The sequence below is a fragment of the Buteo buteo genome, chromosome 8, assembly GCF_964188355.1.
Source record: "Buteo buteo chromosome 8, bButBut1.hap1.1, whole genome shotgun sequence".
Taxonomy (NCBI): Eukaryota; Metazoa; Chordata; class Aves; order Accipitriformes; family Accipitridae; genus Buteo; species Buteo buteo.
In genome coordinates this window covers 12778840-12802849 of record NC_134178.1, presented here as the reverse complement: position 1 = coordinate 12802849, position 24010 = coordinate 12778840, and the positions used below count along the sequence as shown (strand labels likewise).

Here is a 24010-nt window from a genome sequence, read left to right as displayed (position 1 = left end):
GGACCCAGAGGGTGTGTTGTTCAGGAAGAGCCCTCCTTGAGCAATTTTAGAACTACCTTGTTAAATGATGTTGTGTGTCATATAATCCGTGTCGTATAATTCTACTGTTTAATTATCTGGGTCTTTCTGTACAAAAAGAATAAAGCTGTTATTATGAACTCTTTCACAGCTTGGGCTTTTGAGTGGCTCTGACAAAACTTTGCTGTGAAAAGTTCTAAGTCTGCTGTGATGATCATGCTGTGTAAGTCACCATGATGTATAAGGTTTTGGGAAATGGCCTAATTTGTCCTGAACTGAAAAGAAATCACAGAGTTTGTTTCTCATGCTGTTCAAAGTAACAAGTAGTTTTTGTTGAGTATGCTACTTATAATAAAAGAGCTACTTAAACAGATGCATAAAGGGATTTTTACACTTGAAACTGAATTATCAGTGATGACTCTGTAGCAGCATGTGAAAGAGTGATGTACTCAGGGCTGTCAATATTCAGCAATAGTATTCAGTTTTATTTCAGTGTGAGTACTACTCCCTTACCATCTAAAGTTTCAAGAGCAAACTGCTCAGGAGTTGATCATTCCAAGAGATAGGGAGCTAAGAAAATTATGGGCAGTAAGTTGAGGTAATACAATAAGTTATATACCAGCAAGCAAAAGTAAGCTGCTGTTTTGCAGTATGATCCTGTCAGTTTGCTTGTGTACACTGTATAGTTTGTGGTTTGGTGTAAATTATAAACTTGTTCGAGAATCCCTGCAAATTAGATGGGACTTCTTGGTTAAAAATCAATAATTTATGTTGGGTTTTCATGTTTGCTGTGTCTTAAAGTCATTGGCCCTGAATCACTTACCTTGTGCCACCTATCACTAGAGAGGGGATCAAAACTTCTGTTCAGATTTTTTTGTTCATTGCTGTTTTCTGTCCCTTCTTTGCCATTGCTGTCCGTGGAGACATTGATTTGGTGCTTAGGAAAAAGTGAGGGAGTAAGCAGGAGGTCCTGGTTAGTTGCAGAGCGGCAAGATAGCATGGAATTAAGAAGGAATTGTATGTCTGCCGAGGTTGGTGTTAAGCAGGGCTTTCTGCATAGTGGATTTGCTGTTGCCACGTTGAGCTCCCTTCAAATGAAGCATGACATGAGAAATAATATTTTGGTTTTGTTTTGTTCGGTGATATATGCTAGTAATGAGAAATAACTCTGCATGAGAAAATGAACCCATTGCTAGTTTTCTCAGCTGAGGCTTGAGATCCATTCGAGGTTTGAGGAACTGTGTTTCTGTTGGCTGCTTTAGAGAGAAGATAGTAACCAGGAAAGAGAGGGAGAAGGAAGTAGTGTCACTACAGCACTATAATCTAGGAGGCCATTTTCCCTCACCTCTGGCTAAAATACACGCTGTCCTGCCAGAAGAGTTGAACTTCTTATTTTCTCATCACAGCCAAAACAGCTTGTTTGGAATTTTTTGTGCTGTGTGTTTGTTTTAAAACGCTCGGCCCATGAATTAGAACAAGTCTCTAGTTTTGACCTCTAAAGAAGTTTTCTTCCTTTAGATCAGTGAGGTGGAAAACCACGGGCTGATTACAGTCAAGAAGATGGAACAGGAAGTGGTTTTGCAGAACAGAATTTACTGCCACAAGAATTATGTGAGATCCCTTCCCACATTAGGAATTTTGCTCCTTGAAGGAAATAATAAGGCCTTCTCTTAAATACAATATTTGTGCACTTTACAAATGAGATGACTATCCTCATACCCCTTTCTACAGGTGGGGAGGCTGAGGCACAGAAGGCAAGGAAGTGACTTGTCCTGCCTTGCCACAGGAACGTTCCCCAGGCGTGCTGGAAAACGAACCCAGTCTTTCTGTGTCCTGCTTCACAGCTCAATCCATCAGGCTGTTACCGCCTATGGAAGAAGAGCTGTGTGCTGCTGTTGTTGCTAGTCATGCACCATCTGAAGATTCACTTCGCTTTATTCTCCCAGCACTCACTTTTCTCTCTGATTTCAGATGTTTCCTCTTCTGTTGCACAGCCAGACACTTTTCTACATGAAGAACCCTGTGTTTTCCCTTCCTTTTCCTGCCTGCGCCCCCCCCAGTTTCTGTTATGTCACTAATTATTCAGAATCTATTTTGATTTATAAAATGTACTGCCAGCATCACAGTGGTGCTCTGAAGACCCTGCCTGAGCAGAGATGTCCCTTTGTCTGTCATACAAATGCAGAATTACGCAGAAAGGTAAAACAGCAGTAGCAGCAGAAGTGAGCAGATAGAGGGAGTAACAGTATCTCTGGAATTCGTGCCTTTTGAATTGTAATCTGTGGGGCCTATTATCTCATGTATTTCTGCTGTCTTGGATGTTACAAGCTACTGAACTCTGAAGACCCTTGAAGGGTTAGGTGTTGGGAGTATCAAGAACTGCTTAGGGTTAGAGCCTGGCCTCTTACTACTCCCTCCCTCCCTTAGTTAGGAAAAGGATCAGTCGCAGGGTCCATATGGCCAAATTGTCCCTCAAGATAAAGTGTCTGCTTGAATGGATGGGAGTTGTCTGTATTGCCATCTAAAGGTTGTTCCCCATAATAGGCAAAATCACATCGACTTCATTCTGGTGAGCTCAGGTACAGGGGGCTGTGAAACCACTTCATGTGGCTGTTTCTGTCAGAGCAGCTGTTACATTAAAGCTGGGTTGATAAAACTATCTGCATTTGATAAATGAACTGCACTTTCTATTGTTTTACACACATGTAAAGGTGGTGTTATGAAATTATTTTACACGTTTTTTATATTTACTTTTAAAAAGGCTGTCAAGCAAAAAGCCTATTCAGATGAACATGAGTCATGGTCATCTGTCTCTTCAGAAGGTGAAGCTGTATGCTGAGGAATGAGACCAAAATAAATTGTAAGGGATCTAGAACTTCTGTAGTTCTTCAGCAGTGATGCGGATAGATGATTACTCTATTTATACTATAGGATTTTAAAATGAAAAATCTATTGAAGTTTTTTTCAAATGTTTTTGTTAAGCCTTCTAAACAGGACTCTTCTCCTTTCTTTGCTTGCCATACTTAACTGCTCCTTTGCCTTTGCTGCCCTGGTCTAGAAGGAACTCCTTCCTTTCCTCCTCCAAGTCAGTGAATTATTCATTAATAATATCCAAATCTACTTACTTCCTGACAGATAGACCAAACTGCAGATTTAGAAAACCTGTGTCTTACTGCTGATACTCACAATAATATTCCAATTTATCCAAAATGGATTTTTTAATAATATTAATGAGGTATTAATCTACAGCTATTCAGTTAGCTTGGCATTTCAATTTTAGATTTGAATTCAGAAGCTTTTCATTTCCTAGCGCCACTTAATACGTTCTGTCTCCAGTTAAAGGGTGTTGCTCCTATTGTGATGGACCAGTCTGAGTCAGGGACACATTGCACTAGGTGGCATCATACCTTAGTTAAACAAAAAAAAAAAAAAAAAAAAAAGACACACATTGTGAAGATTTGAGTCATTGACGGCTTCAGGATAAAAACAGGGCCTCGAGATTTTATTTCTGCTTTTTACTGCTTTTACAATCCATCCCCATTCTTCTGTGAGCACATGTGATTGACTTTGCAGACTTCACTTTTCTTCCTCTCTGGGAAAAATTGAAATTGAGTATATTTTATTGTCTTGCATTGTAAATGAACAGCTCATGCATAAGCGTATCTTTTCCTTTTAAAGGTCAAGTACATACAAATCTCAAGGGATTGATGTCACAGTTAAGTACAGTCAAGGAAGCTGGACTGGAGTGCTTGGTACAGATGTCATTACTATCCCAAAAGGAATCGATGGCAGCTACACCATCAACATTGCTACCATTCTTGAATCGGAGAATTTCTTCTTACCAGGGGTTAAATGGCATGGGATTCTTGGTCTTGCCTATGATGCCTTAGCCAAGGTAAATCATCCTTTCCCCAGCTATTGTCTTTCACAATGACAATAAATAGAAAAGTAACTACTAAAATAAAGTGAGCAGATGATCTGTTAGCATTAGACTCCTCCCTTCCAACCACTCTTTCCTATGTTTGTTCCAGAAAGAATAAATTGGGTTGTGATGGTACCACGTCCCATGTGAGGATTTTGGCTTTTCTGTTGATGAAGGCTCTGATTTTACCTCCTCTGGAATGAATAAGCTTTTACAGAGCTTGTAGTACCAGAGTGTGGGAGTAAGGCTTCTGGTATGTGTGTGGAGGGCATATATTAGGATATCCTTCAAGACTTGTAGATGGACTGGTGGACTTACTTGGCAAAGTTCTTTCTAAGACATTCTGCATTCATCAAGTAAAAAGTTGAGAAGGAGGGCATATATGGATGATTTCAGAACAAATATTAGCTACGATGCTTTCATGAACATAGAACCAAGCACATCCCGTTCTTGTGGAGGTAGGAAATTCAGGTAGAAGTTTAAATTAAAACCTAAAATTTATAGTCTAAAATTTATAACCTTATAATCTAAAACTGAAAACGTGATTGGAATACTACACAGTCATCGTTTTCAACCTACACATAACTGTCTGAGAAATTCACAAACTGAGATATATCCTGTTAGAACAAATGATACTGCCTGCCAACTCTGGAATTAAAATGCTTTATTCAAGAGTTATGTGATCGTTGTATTGACTTTTGCCGTACTTGCTGTCATACACTGTCAACAGACAGACAGAGAAGAGCTGCTTCTCAAACTCTGGTTTGGGCAAATAGTGTATTCAGGGCATTTATTTTTCCCCTCTTCCAAAGACTTAAGTGTTGTTGGCTTCTGAGGCTGCTCTGTGCTTTGTGTAGTAAGAGCACCTCACAAGCTAGCTAGGGTCTCTGCCTGTCATGAGATGTAGCTGCACAGAAATCTGAATTACAATGAAATTGCAGTACTCCAACTGCAAAGGAGAGCATGACATGCAGTGTAGGAAAGAACCTGTAGGACAGTAATCAGCTGAAGTAAGTATGCTTGGAAATGAAGTTCTTTAAAAGAAAGTAGAGGAAATAAGGGTCACCGAATTCAAAGTTCATTAGAATTAAACTATCTTTAAAACCTGAAAATCCTCACTTTAAAATTCTGCCTTTTAACCGTGGAAAGGTGCAAAGGGCAAGTTACATTTCTCTGTTCTAATAACCCAAAGCTGTTTCCAAACAGAAAGCGTCAGGGAGAGTTTCTGCCTGAAAGTGAAACTAGTATTTGAGTTTGAAAACTGCAATTGAAAAATACTCTCGTGCTTTAGGGATTTCTATGACAATGGTCAAGAGTAAAAATGTTTTAAAAACAACAGAAACCGAAAAATGACAGATGTTGGGTTTTTTAATGACATTGTATCTAGAATTTTCATCACTTGGTTGTCAGAAATTCAATTTACTTGTGAAAAGTGGTCTTGTTTGAATGATTTGCTCATTTCTGCAAAGAAACTTTTTAATGAATGCTTCTGCAATTCTTTTGTTTTTTGTTTTGTTTTTCAACACCTTCAAGCCTTCAAGTTCTGTGGAGACATTCTTTGATTCTCTCGTGAGGCAGGCAAAGATCCCCAACATTTTCTCCTTGCAGATGTGTGGTGCTGGACTGCCCGTCTCTGGAAGTGGTACCAACGGAGGTAGTCTTGTGGGTATCTGTCAATCTGAGAGGGAAGATGTATCTTTGTTAATCTCTCTCCCTCTTTTCTATGACTACGCTACTTCTTCCAAATTTAGTGTTTAAATATATGAAATGTTTTATATTTTTTTAAGGAAAAGTTAAGCACTTAGGCAAAACTCAAGTGTCTATTTTCATTCTCCATTCTTTTTTTGCTCTCTCAAGTTTGAGTAAACTTCTGCATTTCAAGTTTCATTTTAATAAAGAAAAACATAAATATTGTGGTGTTTCCTCAGGGCAGATTCTGCTACCTTTCTCAAACTGAGTAGTCCCTTACTCAGCTGCTAAGCTTGGTCAGTCTCATCAAAATGCTACAGTAATTTTTTTTACATGATGTGAAAAGGGGGAGAGGAATTGAGGCTCTTTTCCTTCGTTGTAGACAACATATTAAAGAAAAAAATCTCAAGACCAGATCTTCTGCTTGTTGTTACTCTGGAAAATCTTTCCATCAGTTTTAGTGGGACCAAGAATTGGCCATTATTTATCTGGAATCAGGAGCTGGAATGGCTGTTCCCAAATTATGCTGAAATAAGCGTATCAGCACAGGAGTTGATCACAAATAGTTATTTTGCTGTGAATTCACACACTGTAAATGTTAACACACTTGAGACAGATGAAGCCCAAGAGAGAACTCGCTTATGTTAGTTCAGTTCAAAGTCTGATGGTCTAGTATGCTCCCAGTCAGCTTCAACATAAGTTTTGATGGAAGCTAAAAGTGATAGCAATGATAGGGTGGTCATATTCCATTTTGGATGTGTGTAAGAAAAATGAAATGTTCTCAAACAGTATTAAGGCTTTTCTGATCTGATAAAGTGAATTTATGATGTGCAAGTTTAATATTCTGTCCCATTTTTATACATTGCCTAGATTAAACCACTGAAGATACTGTTTTGATTTTAAACAGTAGAGCTTTCACGAGAGAATCAGTGTGAGCTTGTAGATGAAGATGCTGGCAATTTGGCCCAATATGGGAATTCTGTTTGAGAGAAGCACGATCTATCTAATGTCTAGATGTTTTGTACTGCTTTATTATTGACAAAGAACTTGTCAGTAAAAACCTTACAAATGGTGCTAAATTAAAATTTTGATGCCCCGTGTATCACAATTAAATCTTTCCCTTTTTTCCTGTACTTGCCCCAAAACTAAACATCCAGGATTTAAAAGTTTGTGAATTCCTTTCTCCTTTCCCTTAGGTTCTGGGTGGAATTGAACCAAGTCTGTACAAGGGTGATATTTGGTACACACCAATCAAAGAAGAGTGGTATTACCAGGTTGAAATTCTCAAACTGGAGGTCGGAGGACAGAACCTCCAATTGGACTGCAGAGAGGTATCTGTGATTATGTGTTTCTGTCTATATAAATGCAAGTTTGGTTAAGAAAAACACTTAATTGATCAGTTTTGTCTCTGCAAGCAGATGTTTATTGCAGTCTCCTCTGAGAATTAAGGCTGCATGGTAACTTTGAAAAGAAATGATCAAGCCATGTGAAATGCAGTGTGTACATCAAGCATGCTAACATTGTTTCAAATAGGACTTTTAAGTCATTGACAGTATTTTCAGTAAATTAGGTACTAAGCTACAATTGTTAAGTGAACAGTCCACTGAAAATAAGGCTGCTGTGGTTTGGAAGGGCTCAGCCCCTTGACTAGTTTCAGTTGTAACAAAGTGTCTAAACACTGAAGATAGTGCATTGATTCAAGGGGACAACAGCCTTTAAACAACTACAGTTTATGGTTTTCTGTTACACAGTAAAACCAAAGCAAAGGGGTTTAAAGCAATTCTGGTCAAACAAAGAGAAGGGAAGCTTTTGGATTGACCCCTGTGGAGATGTCTAAGCATGTAATTCATTATGGCAGTGGGCAGGTGTCATCCTGGGGTTCTTCCCAAAGTATCTCATCCTATGCCTCCTTTTTTTAATTTTTATTTTTATTTTTATTTTTGTAATCCCCTTTTGCTTGCCTCAGCATTGCCAGTTATTATTCCTGATGGATATGTTTTCTGTTTTTGTTAGGAATAATGTTCTGCTATCTCTGGATCAGTCTAATGAGACTGCGTTGTTGCAATTTTTATTCCAAAGCTGTTTCTTTTTTTTTCTGGAGGATATGTGTGTATGTGTGTGTTTTATTTGTTCCTTCCTGCTGCTTGTTGCTGTTCACGTTTTGATTTTAGTTCTATAATTTTCATGCCCTGTTTTCATTAGACATCTTAATTTTATCTCATGCTTGTTCTCTTAGTTGGAAATCATTGGGACACGATAATTCTAAAATTTTTATAGTACATACAAATGAAGTGAAATTCATGATAGAAATCTTATATGTGCATAAATATTATATATCCATACAAAATATGGAAATCATATTGCCATATAAGATATTTAAAATGAGTCATATCGTCTTTCAACTTAATAAGCAAAACAAGGTCTATTTAAATGCCTCTCTCTACTATAGAGTTAGGAAAGCAAAACCACTGGTCCTTTGACATAAATGTTTGTGCTCGCTTTTCTTTCTTGCCTTAAAAAACAGTCAACATGTTTTTGAAGAGGAGCCCTTGTGCTAATGGTTTAATACATGCTGTTTCCAGAAAACAACTCACTTAAAAATCTAGGAGTGTTACGAAAGTTTCCTGTTATTGTCGCTCTTTTCTGAGCCAGAGTTTGCTTTCACATTGTACGTATTAGCGTAGTATGCTAGTCACTGTTACAGAAGGCATGATTCCTTTCTTGACCAAAGGAGATCTTCCCACAAAAAAAATTAGAGGAAGAACAGTAAATTAGAGCTAGTATGATTAAAGTTTGGCTAGTTAGGGGCTTGCAGAGCATGCATAATTCGCTGTATAGGATGACGAACTATTTGCCCTCTCTCCTCTTAGTTGTTTTCTAGGAAACGGAACATTTTTTGTAACCATCACCAGAGACTACTCCTTTCCTTGCCAGGGAAAAGTAGTCCCCTCGCTTCAATGCTGGGAATCTGTCCAGTGTTACACTGCAGCTGTGGCCTTGAGCCTGGCAGACCAGGGCTGAGAGAAGTACTGAGCTGCCAGCAGTGCACTCTGCATAGGGTGCGCTGTTAAGTATTAACCAGGAAGACTAAGAAGGCAAGTCGCTGCCGCTGCCAAGTACGCTGTACGCAGCATGAAAATCCAGGTGCTTAGTCCCTAGCCAAGCGATCCTGCTACTTGAGGCGTTTTGCATGGGTTTATTTTAGCGGTTGACCCTCTTGGCTGTGCCTCCTACCTACTTTTTTCCAAAGGTGTCTTTCCAGGATGCTGGTGATTGCATATTTGTGGTACTGTCACAGTTAAAATGGACTCCGCAATGCCTTGATATTTCTCTCCACTCTTCAGAAGCATTTCAGAGTGTATCATAAATGGTTTCCTGTTTGCTTTTCTTTCAGCTCTGCTTGGCAGCCTATAGCAGCTCTTCTTTCAAAAAGAAAATAACTAAGTCAGAGTTACTTTTTTACTTTTTGGTGGGTTTTATTTTTGTCACTGCGCTGAAGATATTCCATGTGACTTGATAACATCTAAACCAATCTATTTTAAATTCGCTTGCTGTTTGACCTCTTCCTAAAAAGCTTATGCTGTGTATTACCTTGTGTCTTATGATTATGCTATAAACTTGTCAGTGTTCAGTTATATCGATCCTGCTGCCTAAGCTGGTAATGAAAGTAGTTAATGCAAACAGCTGCCACTGCTACTTGCCTCCCCTCCCCCTCCATTTAATCATAGTTTTTAAGGAGTTCATGAAAAGAAGACATACCTTTTAAAATAGTTATTCCTTGTTTCTGGTATCTGAAGTTTGCTGAAATCTCTTAATCTGAGGGCTGGGGTTTTAATAATGAAGAGAAATGTTTGCTTAGGTTTTTTGAGTGCAGATTTTGAGGTAGCAAGATTGACATTTCAAGGGTTTTTGTACTTGTTTTTGTCTGTGTTTTAGTGGTTTTCAGCAGTCAAGAGAGAAAGGTGTGGCATTTGGCATTTGTACTCTTGAACCAGTACCAAATACTATATGTAATGAGGCCCGATGTTCCCTGACTATTCTTAAATAAGATACACCAGCCATTAAAAGTAGGCTGCTGTATTGTGTTTAAACTAGAGTGAGTTGCTTCCGTGACAGCAGAGACCTTGATTCAGGGCTTGGACATATGTGTAAGCTACATCAGCATGCTTAGTATCTGTCTGTACTGACCATGAGAGTGTTTTTGCCCAAAGCATACGGGAGGTAAAGTGGATTAGCTCACACCTCTGAGAGGGCCCAGGCTTTACTTCTTTTTACGGTGGTTTAGCCATTTGCACCAGCTGTGGTGACACTCAGTAATTTCCTGAATGGTGCAGATAAACACAGTCTTGTGTCTAGGCTGACCGTATCCTGCTTTTGCTCTCAGACTTCTATTTGAATTCAAGCTATCAACTAGAGAGAGCTGCTGACAGGTATGACATGCAGGCTTGGGCAGACAGCTACCCAAAAGGAACAGCTTTGTCATTGTTATGAAACAGTGGAAGTTGCATTACATTAACTGCAGTGTGTAACTTTTCTCCTTTTTTCCCCCTCCCTAGTATAATGCTGATAAAGCGATAGTAGACAGCGGAACCACGCTCCTCCGACTGCCCCAGAAAGTCTTCAGTGTTGTTGTGCAAGCAATAGCTCGCACATCCCTGGTAAGCTAATGTCATTAAATCTGCTCAAAATGTTAAATTCCTATTAAATGATCGCATGATCTTTGAAAGGAGTGTCATCTTTGCTATCTACCTTGTAAGTCATAGGGGTTTAACCTGAGGGGAGCAGAATCTTTCCTGGACTGCTCCTGTTAATAAGTGAGAAATGACTGATAATCTTTGATGGAAACAGAAAAGGGAAAGCATTAGCTGAAAAGGGAAAGGGAGGAGGGAAAACAGGGGGTCCAAGTACAGACAAGAAGTGTGTGTATGGAAATGTATCAGAAATAGCACAGAGAGAGAATATTTTGTTCTAAGCATTTCAGAAATATGGACATAATCCCTGTTGCTCTGATCAAAGTACTAAGAGTGCAAAAATCAGTCCTTTCATTCAAAACAGAGTGTTTATAAAGTAGAAAAACCTGCTACTGCAAGCAGTTCCTTTCCAAGTATAATGCTTATTGTTGTATAAAACAGATGCCATTCATTAGGATTATTCATATCAATAAAGCTGCTTTTGACTTTCATTATTGAATTATTTATGTTTAAAAAATCTTTCTTTGAAAATAGAGTGGGCTTTAGAAGCAGGACATGAGGGTGCCGGATTTCTCTGAGTGTAGAGTAACTGAAGCAGCATTTTCTAGTTAATAAAAAGTATTCATAAATTTTGGCTGAATACAGTGAACAGCGCCAAGAAGGTTAAAGATGAAGAATAAATCCCAGATATTTCAATGTGAACAATTTTAATATTTTTGTCATGGATTCACAATCAGACAGCAGCAGTAGTTGCATATCACAGGAAATACAGTAACAGGACTGTTGGCTGGGTGCCAAAAAGACAGCGTATTTGCCTGTATGCTTATAATTCAAGATTGAGATCCTTTTCCTACCCGATTGAGAGCAGAGATTTGGCATGAAGCATTCTTCACTGCCTGCAGGTGTCCAATATCTGAAATAAATGTGTACCAGTTACCTTATGTAGCTCAGCTTCCCTGGTTAAAAAGTTCTTCTCTTTGCAAAGCACTTAAGTATTGACTGGAACAATTTCAGTCGATGCGGGGGGATTTGAAAGAAGCCTACCCAAGAGTTCTCGTAACGGCACCCTGGGATAGGGCGTCCTCCTGGGAACTGGGTCACAGCAGTCCACACTCCTCCCTGACGTTGGTCAGGACGTTTGAACTAGGGCCTTTCACATGACACGTAAATAGTCAACTGATTGATAAGGTATTAGAGGGGAACCACTCACTCGGCATAATGGTTTTTGTTCTTCCTATTAAAAACGCATAAACTAACTCTTCTTTTTTAGGGTTTCTTTTTAATTTCCAGGACCTTGCTGCTGTACCCCTTTCCCTCCACACACACCAAAAATTACTTTTACCACTCTAAACAAAGGAGATAGTCTATTAAATAAGAAAGTAGTCACAAGATGTAAGGATCAGATTCCAGCTGTGTAGAAGTAATGTCAGGAAAATGGCTATATTCAGCAATTGTACCATGGCATCACATCCCTACTTGTAGCGCTATGGGCTTCTGGCAGCCTATGTACCACTGAAACATAAAAGCATCTGCTGTAGTCAGACGTACTTCTCTGACTACAGGTGAACCAGGTTAACAAGTTCCAGCTCCTAGCAGCTTGTTATGAACTTCCCAGCAAAATGTTATTGCTCCAACAGGTGCGCTGGGATAACTGCATGTGAAGCGTTCCTTTATTCAGCTCCATTAAAAACCAAGGCTGTGAGCTTTATGCTCTTTAGTGGTGCAGATCGTTTTTTAAATCTTACTTATTTGGACTGAAGTCTTTTAGGGAGCAGCTATAGATGCAGTTTGATGTTGGCAGGCCTGAAGGTGGTGGTTTTGGCAGAAGGACAGAGATGAACCACAGAGGAGTGGCAGCTATTACACCTCGCTGAGCTGAAGTCAGAACAGCGTATCTACTCACAGCATTAATATGATGCGAACTTAATATGTTGAAGAAAGGAAGGCCCAAATAAACCTAAAATCTTTATTTTAATAACCTTTTAGGTATCATACAGCCAAGTCCCCCCAGTGCAGTTCTTCAGCATACAGAAGTAAGGCAAAGAAATGCAATGTAATAAGCAGTCCTTCTGGGAAATGAAAGTAGGCACTTAAAATAGAGCACTTTATAGACTTGGTCTGTCCAGTTTGGGTGCTATCTTGCAGTTTTTCTCAGATCACAAGCTCTGCTTCCCAAGAGAAAATGGAAAGAGAGGAGAACTATATTTTTCAGCAGCTCTGGCCTGGGACTTAGCTGTGAGGGGCAGAGCGTTCTGTCCCATGCCAAGAGATGTACTTAAGCGTGCATTGAGAGTTAAGGGTAAAAGCAGTCTGTTTGTGACGGTAAGTCTCATTGTGTATTTACATGAATGCACACTTGTTGGCCCAAGAACAGAGATGAGCACCTGGAAGTATTATGTCTCTAATACTGTGCAGCCCTAACAAATATTTCATTGGCAGGTATGTGGGATGGGGTGAATACCTGTCACCTGTAAAATGCCTGATAACTAAAGTATAAGCTGATGTTTGCAAAATAATCAATATCAAAGCTAAATACAAATGAGGGGAGGGGAGAGGCTGGATTCCATCTTTCTTCTTCAGTCAAAAGGCAGGCTTTGGCTGTGTGGTGTCAGAACAAGATATTCTCTTGGATGTTGCTTCACGTGGGAATAAGAAACAGCACAAAGTAATGCACTCAAATAAGGAAGGTTTTTCCTCTGATCTGGCAGCAGATCAGCTTTGGGGAGCATGAACATTAGAGAAGATGTTTGTCTCAGGCAAACAAGCTCTGTAGGGGTTTTCTTTTTGTTTTGTTAGTGCCCTGGATATATGAAAAAGTACTGTTTATCAACCTTATTTCAAAAGCGTGTCAAGTTGTATTGGTAGTGAGTGGCAGGGCAGCAAAAGAGACAGAGGGACATATTTCTTTCCATTGACTGTAGCAGACCTTGATTTCCTTAGATGACAGGAGATTTTGGCTTAGCCCTTGGCTTCAAAACCCTAAAGTTGAGTAAGAAGCTATAAGTATGTGAGGAAGGGAGATGACTCCATTACATATTCATGTGGTTTGTATTTTGGTTTGTGTTTTTAAAAAAATGTCTGCTGCTTCAAAACATTGGCATTTGGTCGGAGCTGTTCAGAGAAGAGGTAGGTAAGTAGTAAAAGCCCGTTGATGCTTTGCCTCTTTGTGTTACTGATTGCTCAGGGAAGTCATATAGGTTCATTGCAGAAGTAAAAGTAATGAAATACAAATGGGGAGGGAAGGGAAGCTAAACTTGCTTTTGCCTCTTTCCCCTTCTTCCAAGCCATAATGGGTTATGATGCACCTCAATTGTGTGTTGGGTTTTTGCTTTGATCCTTAAAGAAAAAGCTCTTTGTCAGACTTGTGTTCGTGTTTGAATTTCTCCATGGGAATGGAAGAAGTATTGAACAGTGGCAGTGACCATTTACAAAAAATCTATCAAAATGCATGTAATCTGTATGTATCACTTTCCTTTTTTTAATAGATACAAGAATTCTCTTCTGGTTTCTGGACTGGTTCACAGCTTGCATGCTGGGATAAAACTGAAAGACCCTGGTCCTTATTTCCCAAACTCTCCATTTACCTGAGGGATGAAAACTCCAGTCGGTCGTTTCGGATCTCTATCCTACCACAGGTCTCAACCTTCTTTGTTTATTCAGTTATGCATTTATTTTTACTATTATAAAGCACATGCTTTTAAAAAATAGGAGCTATTTGTAGCAGTAATAGAGAACTGGCTTATTGCCTGCAAAGGAAATTCTTTAAAATGAAATTTAAAAAATCAAATTTTAAATGGGGAAAATAGCAAACTTGTCAAACCTAAAACCAAAAAAAAGAAGAACACAGTTTCCCTCTGAGTGTAATCTCAGTTGGGAATGGTTTTTTCAAATTGTCAGGAAAAATAGGCAAGTTTTTGTTTTGTTTTTCACAAGCTTTAACCACATCAGATGTCAATACAGAATGTCTCTGCTCATTTTGACCTTCTTGTTTTGGGAAGCAAATTGATTTATTTTTCGTGGCATTCTGAGTTGAAGCACTTCTTCTGAATATGTCACTCTTGGCAATGAGCCATGTGATCTCTTCACCAGTTTCTGTAACTTGGTTGGTTTATCTTTTATTAATATTCCATCCAAGCTTTTAGAATATAATGTGCCACTTTTATTTTTCCTTTCTGGCTTCCCCTCCCAGTATAGGTTGCAATACAGGCTAGTATCCTCTAGCATTACTAATACAGTCTTCTACCTCAGGGGATGGTCAAGAGCAAAGGGGAGAATGAACCTATTAAGTACATTTTAACTTGAAATATAGTAAAGCCTAATGGTAAGCTTTCTCTGTATTGATCATGTAGCTTGGCAATCTTTCATCTTCCCTGAGGAGACAAGGGGTAAAATGTGACTTGAATTTATGAAACTAGAGCCTTGAAGCTGACACTGAATGCTATCTGAATCAATTCCATCCTGATAATTTTTTAAATAATAAAATTATTCTCTAATTTAAGTTCATATCCCAAGTTCTTTCTCAGCTATCCTTCCCTTATGGAAAATACAATAAAAAGTGGTTCTCATGAATTTGCTGTTGACCTTCACATAGTGACTGACTGTGTTCAAATTTAAGCTTAGAATCCAAGAGCTTCACCTCTTACCTGCATGTAAGCTTTGACCAGTTTTAAATCATGTACAGAAATCTGTTTGCCCCTATTCATTCTCTATTTCCAGTGGAGTTTGAGTGCTTGAATACAAAAATCAAAAGATCTGAACTTCTAAGTACTGTGTAGTGTTGCTTCTTACACTCTGGCTTTTTTTTTTTTTCCCCCATAGCTTTATATTCAACCCATTCTTGGAATAGGAGAGAATTTACAGTGCTACCGATTTGGCATCTCTTCCTCCACAAATGCGCTAGTTATTGGTGCTACAGTCATGGAAGGTTTCTATGTAATATTTGACAGAGCCCAGAGGAGAGTGGGCTTTGCAGTGAGTCCGTGTGCAGGTAAGAGAAATATTGTTCAGGACTTGGTGAGTGAGGAAACACCTGCTCTCTCACAGAAACACCTTTACCACTTACCTGATGGGGAAAAGCATGGTTACTCATGAAGTGCGAAGGGTATATTTTTGAGCAATCCCAAGCTATTCAGATTTCAAGGGGAGAAAAAAGAAAGCTGTATTGCATGCAGCAGTCTTTGGCATGAAGTAAATCAGCCTCAGCTGTGGGTATCTTAGCTGCATTCTTCCTCTGAGAGGAGATCTTCTTTCTGAGACATCTGTCTGTGTGTGCAGTTTCCCCAACAGTTACATGAGACGAGTCCCTGTTTTTAATGCAGCTTCATTTTTATGTAGTTTCTGTTCTAAATGAATTCTTCAACTAACTTTTGCAGTGTGCAGTTAAGTACCTTACTAGCGCTTTTCATGTAAATTGTGCCTTTTCAGCCTCTCAGAAATACTCAAAGAAAGAGCTAAGGTGAAAATGGGACTCAAATTAAGACTTGTGGTGTTTGTGTTGGTTCTAAACAAATAGTGTTCTCAGTGTAAGTAGACAGCCGTTAATTTTTTAATTAGCTGCTGAGAAAATGTGGAAAAGCTCATAATTTTTGGCTGATTTTACAGTGCTGGTTACCTTTCTTGCTTTTTCATGATTTCTCCTGTCTCACCACAAGTAGCTAAAAACAAAAGTTTTGGGGTTTCCTCCCCTTGTTGATGAGACATTGCTTTGGCACCGCAAGAACATACAAGTGAGAGAGGAGGGAAAGAATGTGCACTCCTATGCAAGTCTCTGTCCCAAACAGAAGTGGTCTATGCCCTGAAAAATATTGTATCATCTGAGATTTGCATGAGAAAAGGACTGTGACGGACAGTGCTTATTTAATCCCCAGTTTTATGTTAGAGAGGGTAAAGGCAGTAAGTACTTGAGTGCTTAATGCGACTAGGTAATTGAGGGAGAGACTAGCTAGCTGAGTTGTAGCTCCAGGGCATTTTAAAAGCTTTTTTTTTTTGAATCTCCCCATTGTTAATGGGTTCAAAATTGTCATCTTTGAGCTTGCTACGAAAGAAAATCTGGATATTGATGTGGGTTGCTTAATGAAGACCTCTGTGAGGTACCAGGCAGTGATGAAAGACACATTTTGAATGCATCTGGAAGGAGAGTGTAACTAGACAAATACTGCAGACCAGGTTTTCCTGCCTTTCATTCTTCCTTGTGCTTCCTGACTGCAATTTCAGCAAGCGTAGAGCTGCCTCCTGTCCCTGCCATGCTGCAGCCGTGAATGGAGAGGGGCGGGGGCACTTTGACAGAACATATTGACCGACATGTGGTGAGCAGGGGACACAAGCCAGCTGGTGCTTGTAAGAACTGCTTTGAGGACACGTCTTTGTCGAGAAAAAGAGTCAGGGAACCATGATAACACCTTAATGTTAATATTGCTACATAGAAGCATTGAGTTTGGCCACTTCATGTAGTTCTGCCAGCCGTGTCTAGAGAGGAACTGAGCTTGCTGAAGAGAAATGAAATCTGAATTTGCATGAGCTTGAACACATGATGATACCCAGCTGGTGCTAGAAGGCATTTCCTCCTTGTTTCTTTGTCCATGTTTCATACATACGTCTAAGCTAGCATCGTGGGAACTTAGCTTCTTGAGAGATCAGATGATACAAGCCACTGACTGAGACAAGATATACTGATTTGTCAGACTCTGCTCACACGGGGTAGATGACGTTTTGCTGGATGTGCCAGTTATTCTGAATTCACTTCTTCACAGCTTGTGGTTTCCATATTTAACACTACTTTCATCAGAAAACCACAACTGTGAGTGGTTAGCAGTCAGTGCAATGTGAGGGATTAAGCTGCCTAACTGGCTTCCTGTGGAGGCCAGCCATGTCCTCCATAGCAACTGTATTAATGTAATTTATTTGGAGCTTTTTAGGGTGTTCATGGGTATAAATTAAATTGAATTACTGGTGGCATAGATCTTCAGAAATAGAGAAATATAAAAGACCATTTGGTGTGGCTTTGCAATGACCTATGCTTTCTTGTTTACAATAGAGTGTTAACACTAAATTTAAGCCCATGTTTTTATAAAATGTTAAATGGGTATGTGCTGAATACAAAAATGAGGAGAACGGGACTAAAAGCCTTACTTCATTGAACTCCCAAGTTTCTATTCAGACTTGGCTAGAGATGAGAACTGGTTTATCCCACAATACTCCTTGCACCATTTTCATTCTCCAGGATGTACCAAGAGTGAGGATAGTTAGATAGATGGCTGCAGGAAGCTATTCCATTGTAGCATGAAAAGAAATTTGCTTTTTCCTCAGTATGTGAAAGCCTTTAAGACTTCTTCAGCCTGTTACTAATTTCAAATTGTTTCAAGTTGCCTGTTGATAATTTCAGGGATAACCTACTGTTTACAGGATGACTAGGAAAGGTTTTGGATCAGGTCCCTTCTTGAGACAAGATGTTCAGATCAACTAGTTAGTATTAGTGAAGCAACCTAATGGTACCATGGTATTGAGCAGAATTACTCCCCTAGTATTTTTGTAGTAAGTGACAAGATCCTAGGAGCAAGACTTGGGTATTTTTTAGGGAAGAAATGCACCAAGCACTGTAATCATAAATTACGTCTACACTAAACTGTGATGAGACAGAATGCACCCAAATTTGTGGGCACTAAACTCGAGAGAATGGATGGCATGATGAATAGCAGAGCTTCAGTCCAGAAGGACCTTGGTAACCTGGAGTACTGGACAGCAGAAACCTCAAGAGTTTCAGTGAACAGAAGTGCAAAGTTCTGCACCTCGAGCAGAAAAACACCATGCGTGGGTACAGTCTGGGAAGGGACCAGCTGAACAGCAGCGCTGTGGAAAAAGAACTGGGGATTACGGTGGGCCTAAAGTTGAATGCAAGCCAAGGGTGAGTGCAAGTGTAACTACATAACAAAGGGTAACATCCACCAGGTACATTCAGGAAGGTTCACGTTGGACATGAGGAATTTCTTCTTCACCAGGAGTGTGGTATGGCACTGAAACAGGCTGCCCAGAGGGATCATGGGGTCTCCATCCTCAGGGTTTTACAAGACCTGTCTGGATAAAGCTACAGCTGACCTGATCTATTGATGGTGACAGTGCCGCTCTGAGTAGGATGCTGGACTAGGTGACTTCCAGGGGCCCCTTCCAAGCAGCATGTCCTGGTGTCAGCTGGGATAGAGTTAATTTTCTTCGTAGTAGCTGGTACAGTGTGTTTTGGACTTAGTGTGAGAATAATGTTGATAAAACACTAATGTTTTAGTTGTTGCTAAGTAGCTCTTATCCTAAGTTAAGGATTTTTCAGTTTCCCATGCTCTGCCAGCACGCAGGTGCACAAGAAGCTGAGAGGGAGCATGGGCAGGACAGCTGACCTGAACTAGCCAAAGGGATATTCCATACCATAGGACGTCATGCCCAGTATATGAACTGGGGGAGTTGGCCAGGAGGGGTGGACCGCTGCTCAGGCATCGGTCAGCAGGTCGTGACCAACTGCATTGTGCATCACTTGTCTTTTCTTGGGTGGTTGTTTTGGGTGGGATTTTTTTGTTATATTCCTTTCCATTACTATTATTAGTAGTAGTATTAGTATTAGTATTAGTATTTTATTTTAGTTATTAAACTGTTCTTATCTCAACCCACGAGTTTTACTTTTTTTCAATTCTCGTCCCCATCCCAGTGGGAGGGAGGAGGAGTGAGCAAGCGGCTGCAGGGTGCTTAGTTGCTGGCTGGGGTTAAACCACGACACAGCACTTTACAATTTTATGATAAATTTGATCAAACTTCAATTTTGTTTCCTTTCCAAACCACCCAAGATGGTGAGTGAGTGAGAGCGTGTTTGAGTTCTACACAAATGTTATAAAATAGCATTTTTCCAGAGGTGCCATTTTTGTTTTGTAATCGTCAATACTGAAGAAAATCCCATCTATTCAAGGTCAAGAATTTATTGTAGGTAGCTACCACCAGATGTTCTAATAAAATATGCCAAAATATCCTAATTCAGCTAATGTGTAATATGCTAAGTGTGTGTGACTGTTAGTTTATGTTAATGGCTTGTTTGAACAATTTAGGCAAATTTCTCCTCTTTTGATGTCCCCTCAGTTTCTTTGGGGGTGGAAGAGAGTGAGGGAAATCTTTCCTTTTTGGAGGGAAGAAAGCAGAGGCTGTGCTGCTATCAGGCATTCTCAAAATTTAATTTAAAATGTCAGCCACTATGGCAACAGTTTTGTATTGCCTTTTTTAATAGGCTTAATTATGTACTCAAGCCAAATAATGACTAATTAGGGACTGTTTATTTTCAAAGCTATCTCCAAGGTAGAAAATTGTCCTGCTTTTTTTTCCCCACTTCTTCAAAATACTAAGCTCCTGAGTAGTAATACTTATGCCTTGAATTTCACATTAGTATTAAAAGTGGTTTAGTTTGGTTTTGCTGCAGGACTTCACGGAGACAGATGAACTCGTGTGAGGGGGTGAAATGTCCAGAAGAAACAATTGCATGGTAGACAAAGTTCAATAATCGGACTCGGAACAAAACAGATTCTGCCACAGACCTTCTAGATAGTCTTTTACAAGTATGTCTGCTACTGTGCAGCTGCCTTGCCATATACCTATGTAACAGCAGTGTCTTGGCAAAGATATGCTGACGATACAGGGTGCACAGGCCAGTTTATTACCATCTGATGAGTTGGAAGAGTCCGTGTTTGGTATTCACCAGTGTTAGGGTGCTTGTGGGTACAGCCTCAGCTTTCACCCAGTCTAACAGCCTTTTGCTGCTAAAGGAGTCTTCCTACACTCACAGCTGGAAAAGGGGTTGGTTCAGTTGAGTGATCCTGCAGAAAATTCCTCGTTTCAGCATTTTGTTTGTTATGACAGGTTGGTTTTCCATCAGATCGGAGAGTTGCCCTGACTCTCCTTGCAGGCTGCCAGTCACTAGCACCAATACAAAAGAGGCAGTGAGGGAGAGCAGGACTGTCTCTTTCAGCAACAGCCTGCAATTAAGTTGAATTAAGTCTAATGAGACTTAAACCTTAAAATAATATGAGGTATTGGGAGGCCAGGAACTGAATATCAACTAAAATCTCTCCCAATAAATTGTAGATAAAGCAGCCCACCTATTCTGCATTTGTTTCTCCACAAAGAACCTTAAAGGCCACCTTCCTGCCTTTCCAAAACCCAGGCTCCCCTCTTCCTTCCAAAGGGTATTTTATGCTAATCTCTTTAAACACGCTTTCAGGAGTTGTGTCTAAGATGTGTGTAAATAAGAGATACTGTTTTCAGTAGGCAGGATCACTTACAATTTGGCAAGAGTCTGTCTGTGTATGAAATGAACAAGAAATAAAGCAGGAAGGTTAAAACTGAGGCCTTTATAAGAAAGACACAAATGTGTCTTGAAGTATCTGACTAGAGAATTGAAATACAGCTGTTTGGAAGACTTGTTAAAATGCACAGACAGTACTAACTGCAGGCTCCTAGTTGCCCCAAGCAAGCTAAAAGGTATCCATCCTTCCCTGGCCACGCACCTGCAGATATGAAATGCTCTGAATATTTTGTTGCCCTAGGCAACTCACTTACTCTGCCTTTACAATACATGTAGCCCTGTCCACAACTCAGGGGAACTTTGCTGTGCTTGCCACGGTTACTGTGACAACCATGGGCAGCATAACCCTTTTTAGCAAATACTGGTTTAACAAGTAGGGGTTTGTGATGGTAATGAAACAAGTCACACAGTCTGTGATGTTACTGAGATGGATGGCTGTTCGAAAATGAAGTTGCCGAGGCACCCCTTCATGCTTCTTGCCTTAGCTTTGTCATCTCCATTTTCCAAACTGCTTCGTTAGCTTCTCCCTCCCTGCCCAACAGCACTGCTCGTTCATGTCCCAGCTCCGTGGTCCTGTCATTGACCTTCCTCTCCACTATTCCCCTTTTCTGGAGAGCTGTCATCCAGCTCTCCCGTCTTGCCTTCCCTTCCTTCTGGATTTTCACCTCCAGTCACAAGAGTATGTGTGCTGCTTTCCACCCCGCACCTTGTGTTTAGGATACAATCCTTTAAGATATCTGTGAAGCTAGTGTACCTGCATGCTGCTGCCTAAGACCCTGGAAGATAGCAAACACAGAAGATGTAAGCATCATCTGAGGTACTCTTCCAGTTGTTGTGAATGCCAGAAACAAACAAAAACTGCCCAGGCCCTGACCTACTCCAGTGTAGGTGTTGTAGGATTTTTAAGCTCTGTTAAATTGACATTTCTGAAAGGTTAGTCCAAGAGAGAAAAGGTGATCCAGTGGCTTGGGCTGTGGGAGACCTGATTTAAATGTCAGTTCTCTCATTGACAGCCTGTGTAGATGTGGGAGTGTCATGGTCTCCTTATGCTTCAGATTCCCATTTTATAAACATGGGATACTAGCATTTTTATTGCAACGAGAAATACAAAAAAGCATGAGTATGCTGAGATGTATGATGATGGAGGGAAAGGGATATATAGGTATTTAGGCTAGATCTTTTGTTACTTACTTTTAAATGATGTCTATAGACTTAATGTTTTTCTTTTCGTAATTTCTCAGAAGTTGATGGCTCTCCAGTATCTGAGATTGAAGGCCCTTTCACAACAGCAGATGTTGCAAGCAACTGTGTTTCTAGTGTTTCTTTCCATGAACCAGTGTTGTGGATTGCCTCCTATGCTCTCATGAGCCTGTGTGCAATTATCCTCCTTGTACTGATCATCCTGCTGCTTATTCCACCACGGTGTCAGCATCGTTACACCGACAATGACGTGGTCAATGACGAATCCTCCTTAGTGCGTCATCGATGGAAATGAGAAACTTGATCGTGAAACCTGGGACTTAAACAGAATGAAGAACAAAGTACTTTGCCAAGGGGAAGAAGCCAATGCCTCAGTCCTTTCTACATTCCTTACAAATTGCTGTTGAAATCCCGCCAAATATCCTGCATCATAACTTTTTAAGCTTTATTTTCTAACACTGATTCTGAACCAAAGCACTGTTAACCACCTCTTAAGTGCTACGGTAATGGATTTGCTACTGCAGTACAATGAGCCTTTATGCTCTCAATAGTACCTTCTTTAAAAAAAAAAAAGAAAAAAGAAAAAAACACACCATGATGTTCTTCCACTGTCTGAACAAAAGTGTCCATCCCTCTTTCACAAAAAAAGAAGCTGTCAGTATTTTCTAACTAATCGAGCCCTGACTGTAGAAAAAGAGAAAAAACTTAATAATCTTTCTTATTATTTTCATTAAATGAATACTGCTTTCTGTTTACATCAATTCATTTTGAAACTGTGCTTATGGTGTGGGGGAGGGAGAAAGGTCAGACTTAAGCAGCAGAGAAAAGCAAGTGAGGTCAAGAAGAAATGTTGGTTTATGGGTTTTTTTCCTCAAGATCACTGCTGCCACTTGAGAGGGTCACCCTTCCTGAGTGTTGTTACAAAATAGTTGAGGAGGCGAAAACTGAGAAACAAACTTGTTCAGCCTTAGTGTAAAACAAGACTACCTCTCTTAATTTACAAGGATGCTACTGCTGGTAAGTGTGTGGTTCAGAACTGGTCTTGAAGCACAAGACACTCCATACAACCAAATGCAATGCCTTGGCTTCAAAGTAGTGGATTTTATAAAAATGAATACTTCATGACTTTCCACTTCAGTGCATCAAAAAAAGCCTTTCAGTTCCCCCCCTAATGTGGGGGTTTGTGGTGTTTGTTGGGTTTTTTTGAGTTGAGGATGACTGATATGTAGAAAAGGCTGGTCTGCATATGCATGGACAGATGATAAAGCTAAGATCTGTGTTCTGCCGTGTCTTTTGGTATTTCTAGTGAGCGTGTAACAAAAAGGAAACAACAAAATAAGAAAGACAACCTTTTTTTTTTGGCTGAGCTCAGCAACCTAGAAGTTCAAGGGAAAAGTATCTGTCTTCATGGACAGACTGTGAAGTGAAAGTCTTAATGCTGGCTTGTTTTTCAACTTGAACAGCAGTTGGAGGTGTTTAGTTTAGCTTCACTGGTGTGTCAATCAAATGAAAAGTGTGTGTACTGACCGGCTGAAAACAAATATGTGGTGAGATTGAAAACAATAGTGGGAGAGAGCAGGGAAGAATATATTTGACCAGACCTCCATTGTGCAAGTGCAGATCTTAATGCTGAGGACAGAACACGGTATTTTCTTTGCAGATAAGACAATTTTTCTTGTATCTAGTCAGCGAGCATTGCAGGACCTCCATAGCTTTTCTGTAACACTGGCGTAGTGGGTTTGAAAGATAAACAATGCAAGGTTGAGGAGTCCGGTGATAACTATTAGTTATCTGGGTTTTCTTCTTAAAAAAAAAAAAAAAAAAAAGGAAAAAAAAATTCCTTTGCATTTTGATAGCAGAATGGTTTGCATGCCTGTGTGGGAAACAAGGAGAAAAAAAAGGAAGCTTAGCTCTGAATCTCCCAATCCCTTGCCTAGAAAATTTTCTGTCTATAATCCCTTCATATAGCTTTCTGATTCACACTGCCTCTGCATTTGACTCTGCATGGAATAAGCAAAGATTTCTCTTTTTCAGGAATGGTGCTTTTACAGAGGTGCACGTAATGTGTGTGAAAATAAAGCACTGTTGTTTTTTTTAAACTAACTTGCGTATTTCTCTTCATAACTGGAAGTGCCTGTGGTTTTCTTTCCTTTTTAACTCTTG

At 39.8% G+C, this 24010-nt stretch overlaps 1 protein-coding gene across 2 annotated transcripts in view; it reads left to right on the top strand.

Annotated features, from left to right (window-relative positions):
• Positions 1–24010, top strand: part of BACE2 (beta-secretase 2) — a 55709-nt gene that overhangs the window by 24769 nt on the left and 6930 nt on the right. Inside the window, exons 3-9 of one of the 2 annotated variants that reach the window (XM_075033673.1) lie at positions 3697–3913; positions 5474–5602; positions 6826–6960; positions 10186–10287; positions 13806–13955; positions 15139–15307; positions 21889–23535. In XM_075033673.1, coding sequence (XP_074889774.1) covers positions 3697–3913; positions 5474–5602; positions 6826–6960; positions 10186–10287; positions 13806–13955; positions 15139–15307; positions 21889–22142 — 1156 coding nt within the window. In that variant the 3' untranslated portion in view covers positions 22143–23535. Of the gene's footprint in view, positions 1–3696; positions 3914–5473; positions 5603–6825; positions 6961–10185; positions 10288–13805; positions 13956–15138; positions 15308–21888; positions 23536–24010 lie in introns of those variants that run through there. The other variant, XM_075033674.1, reaches the window with a different exon arrangement.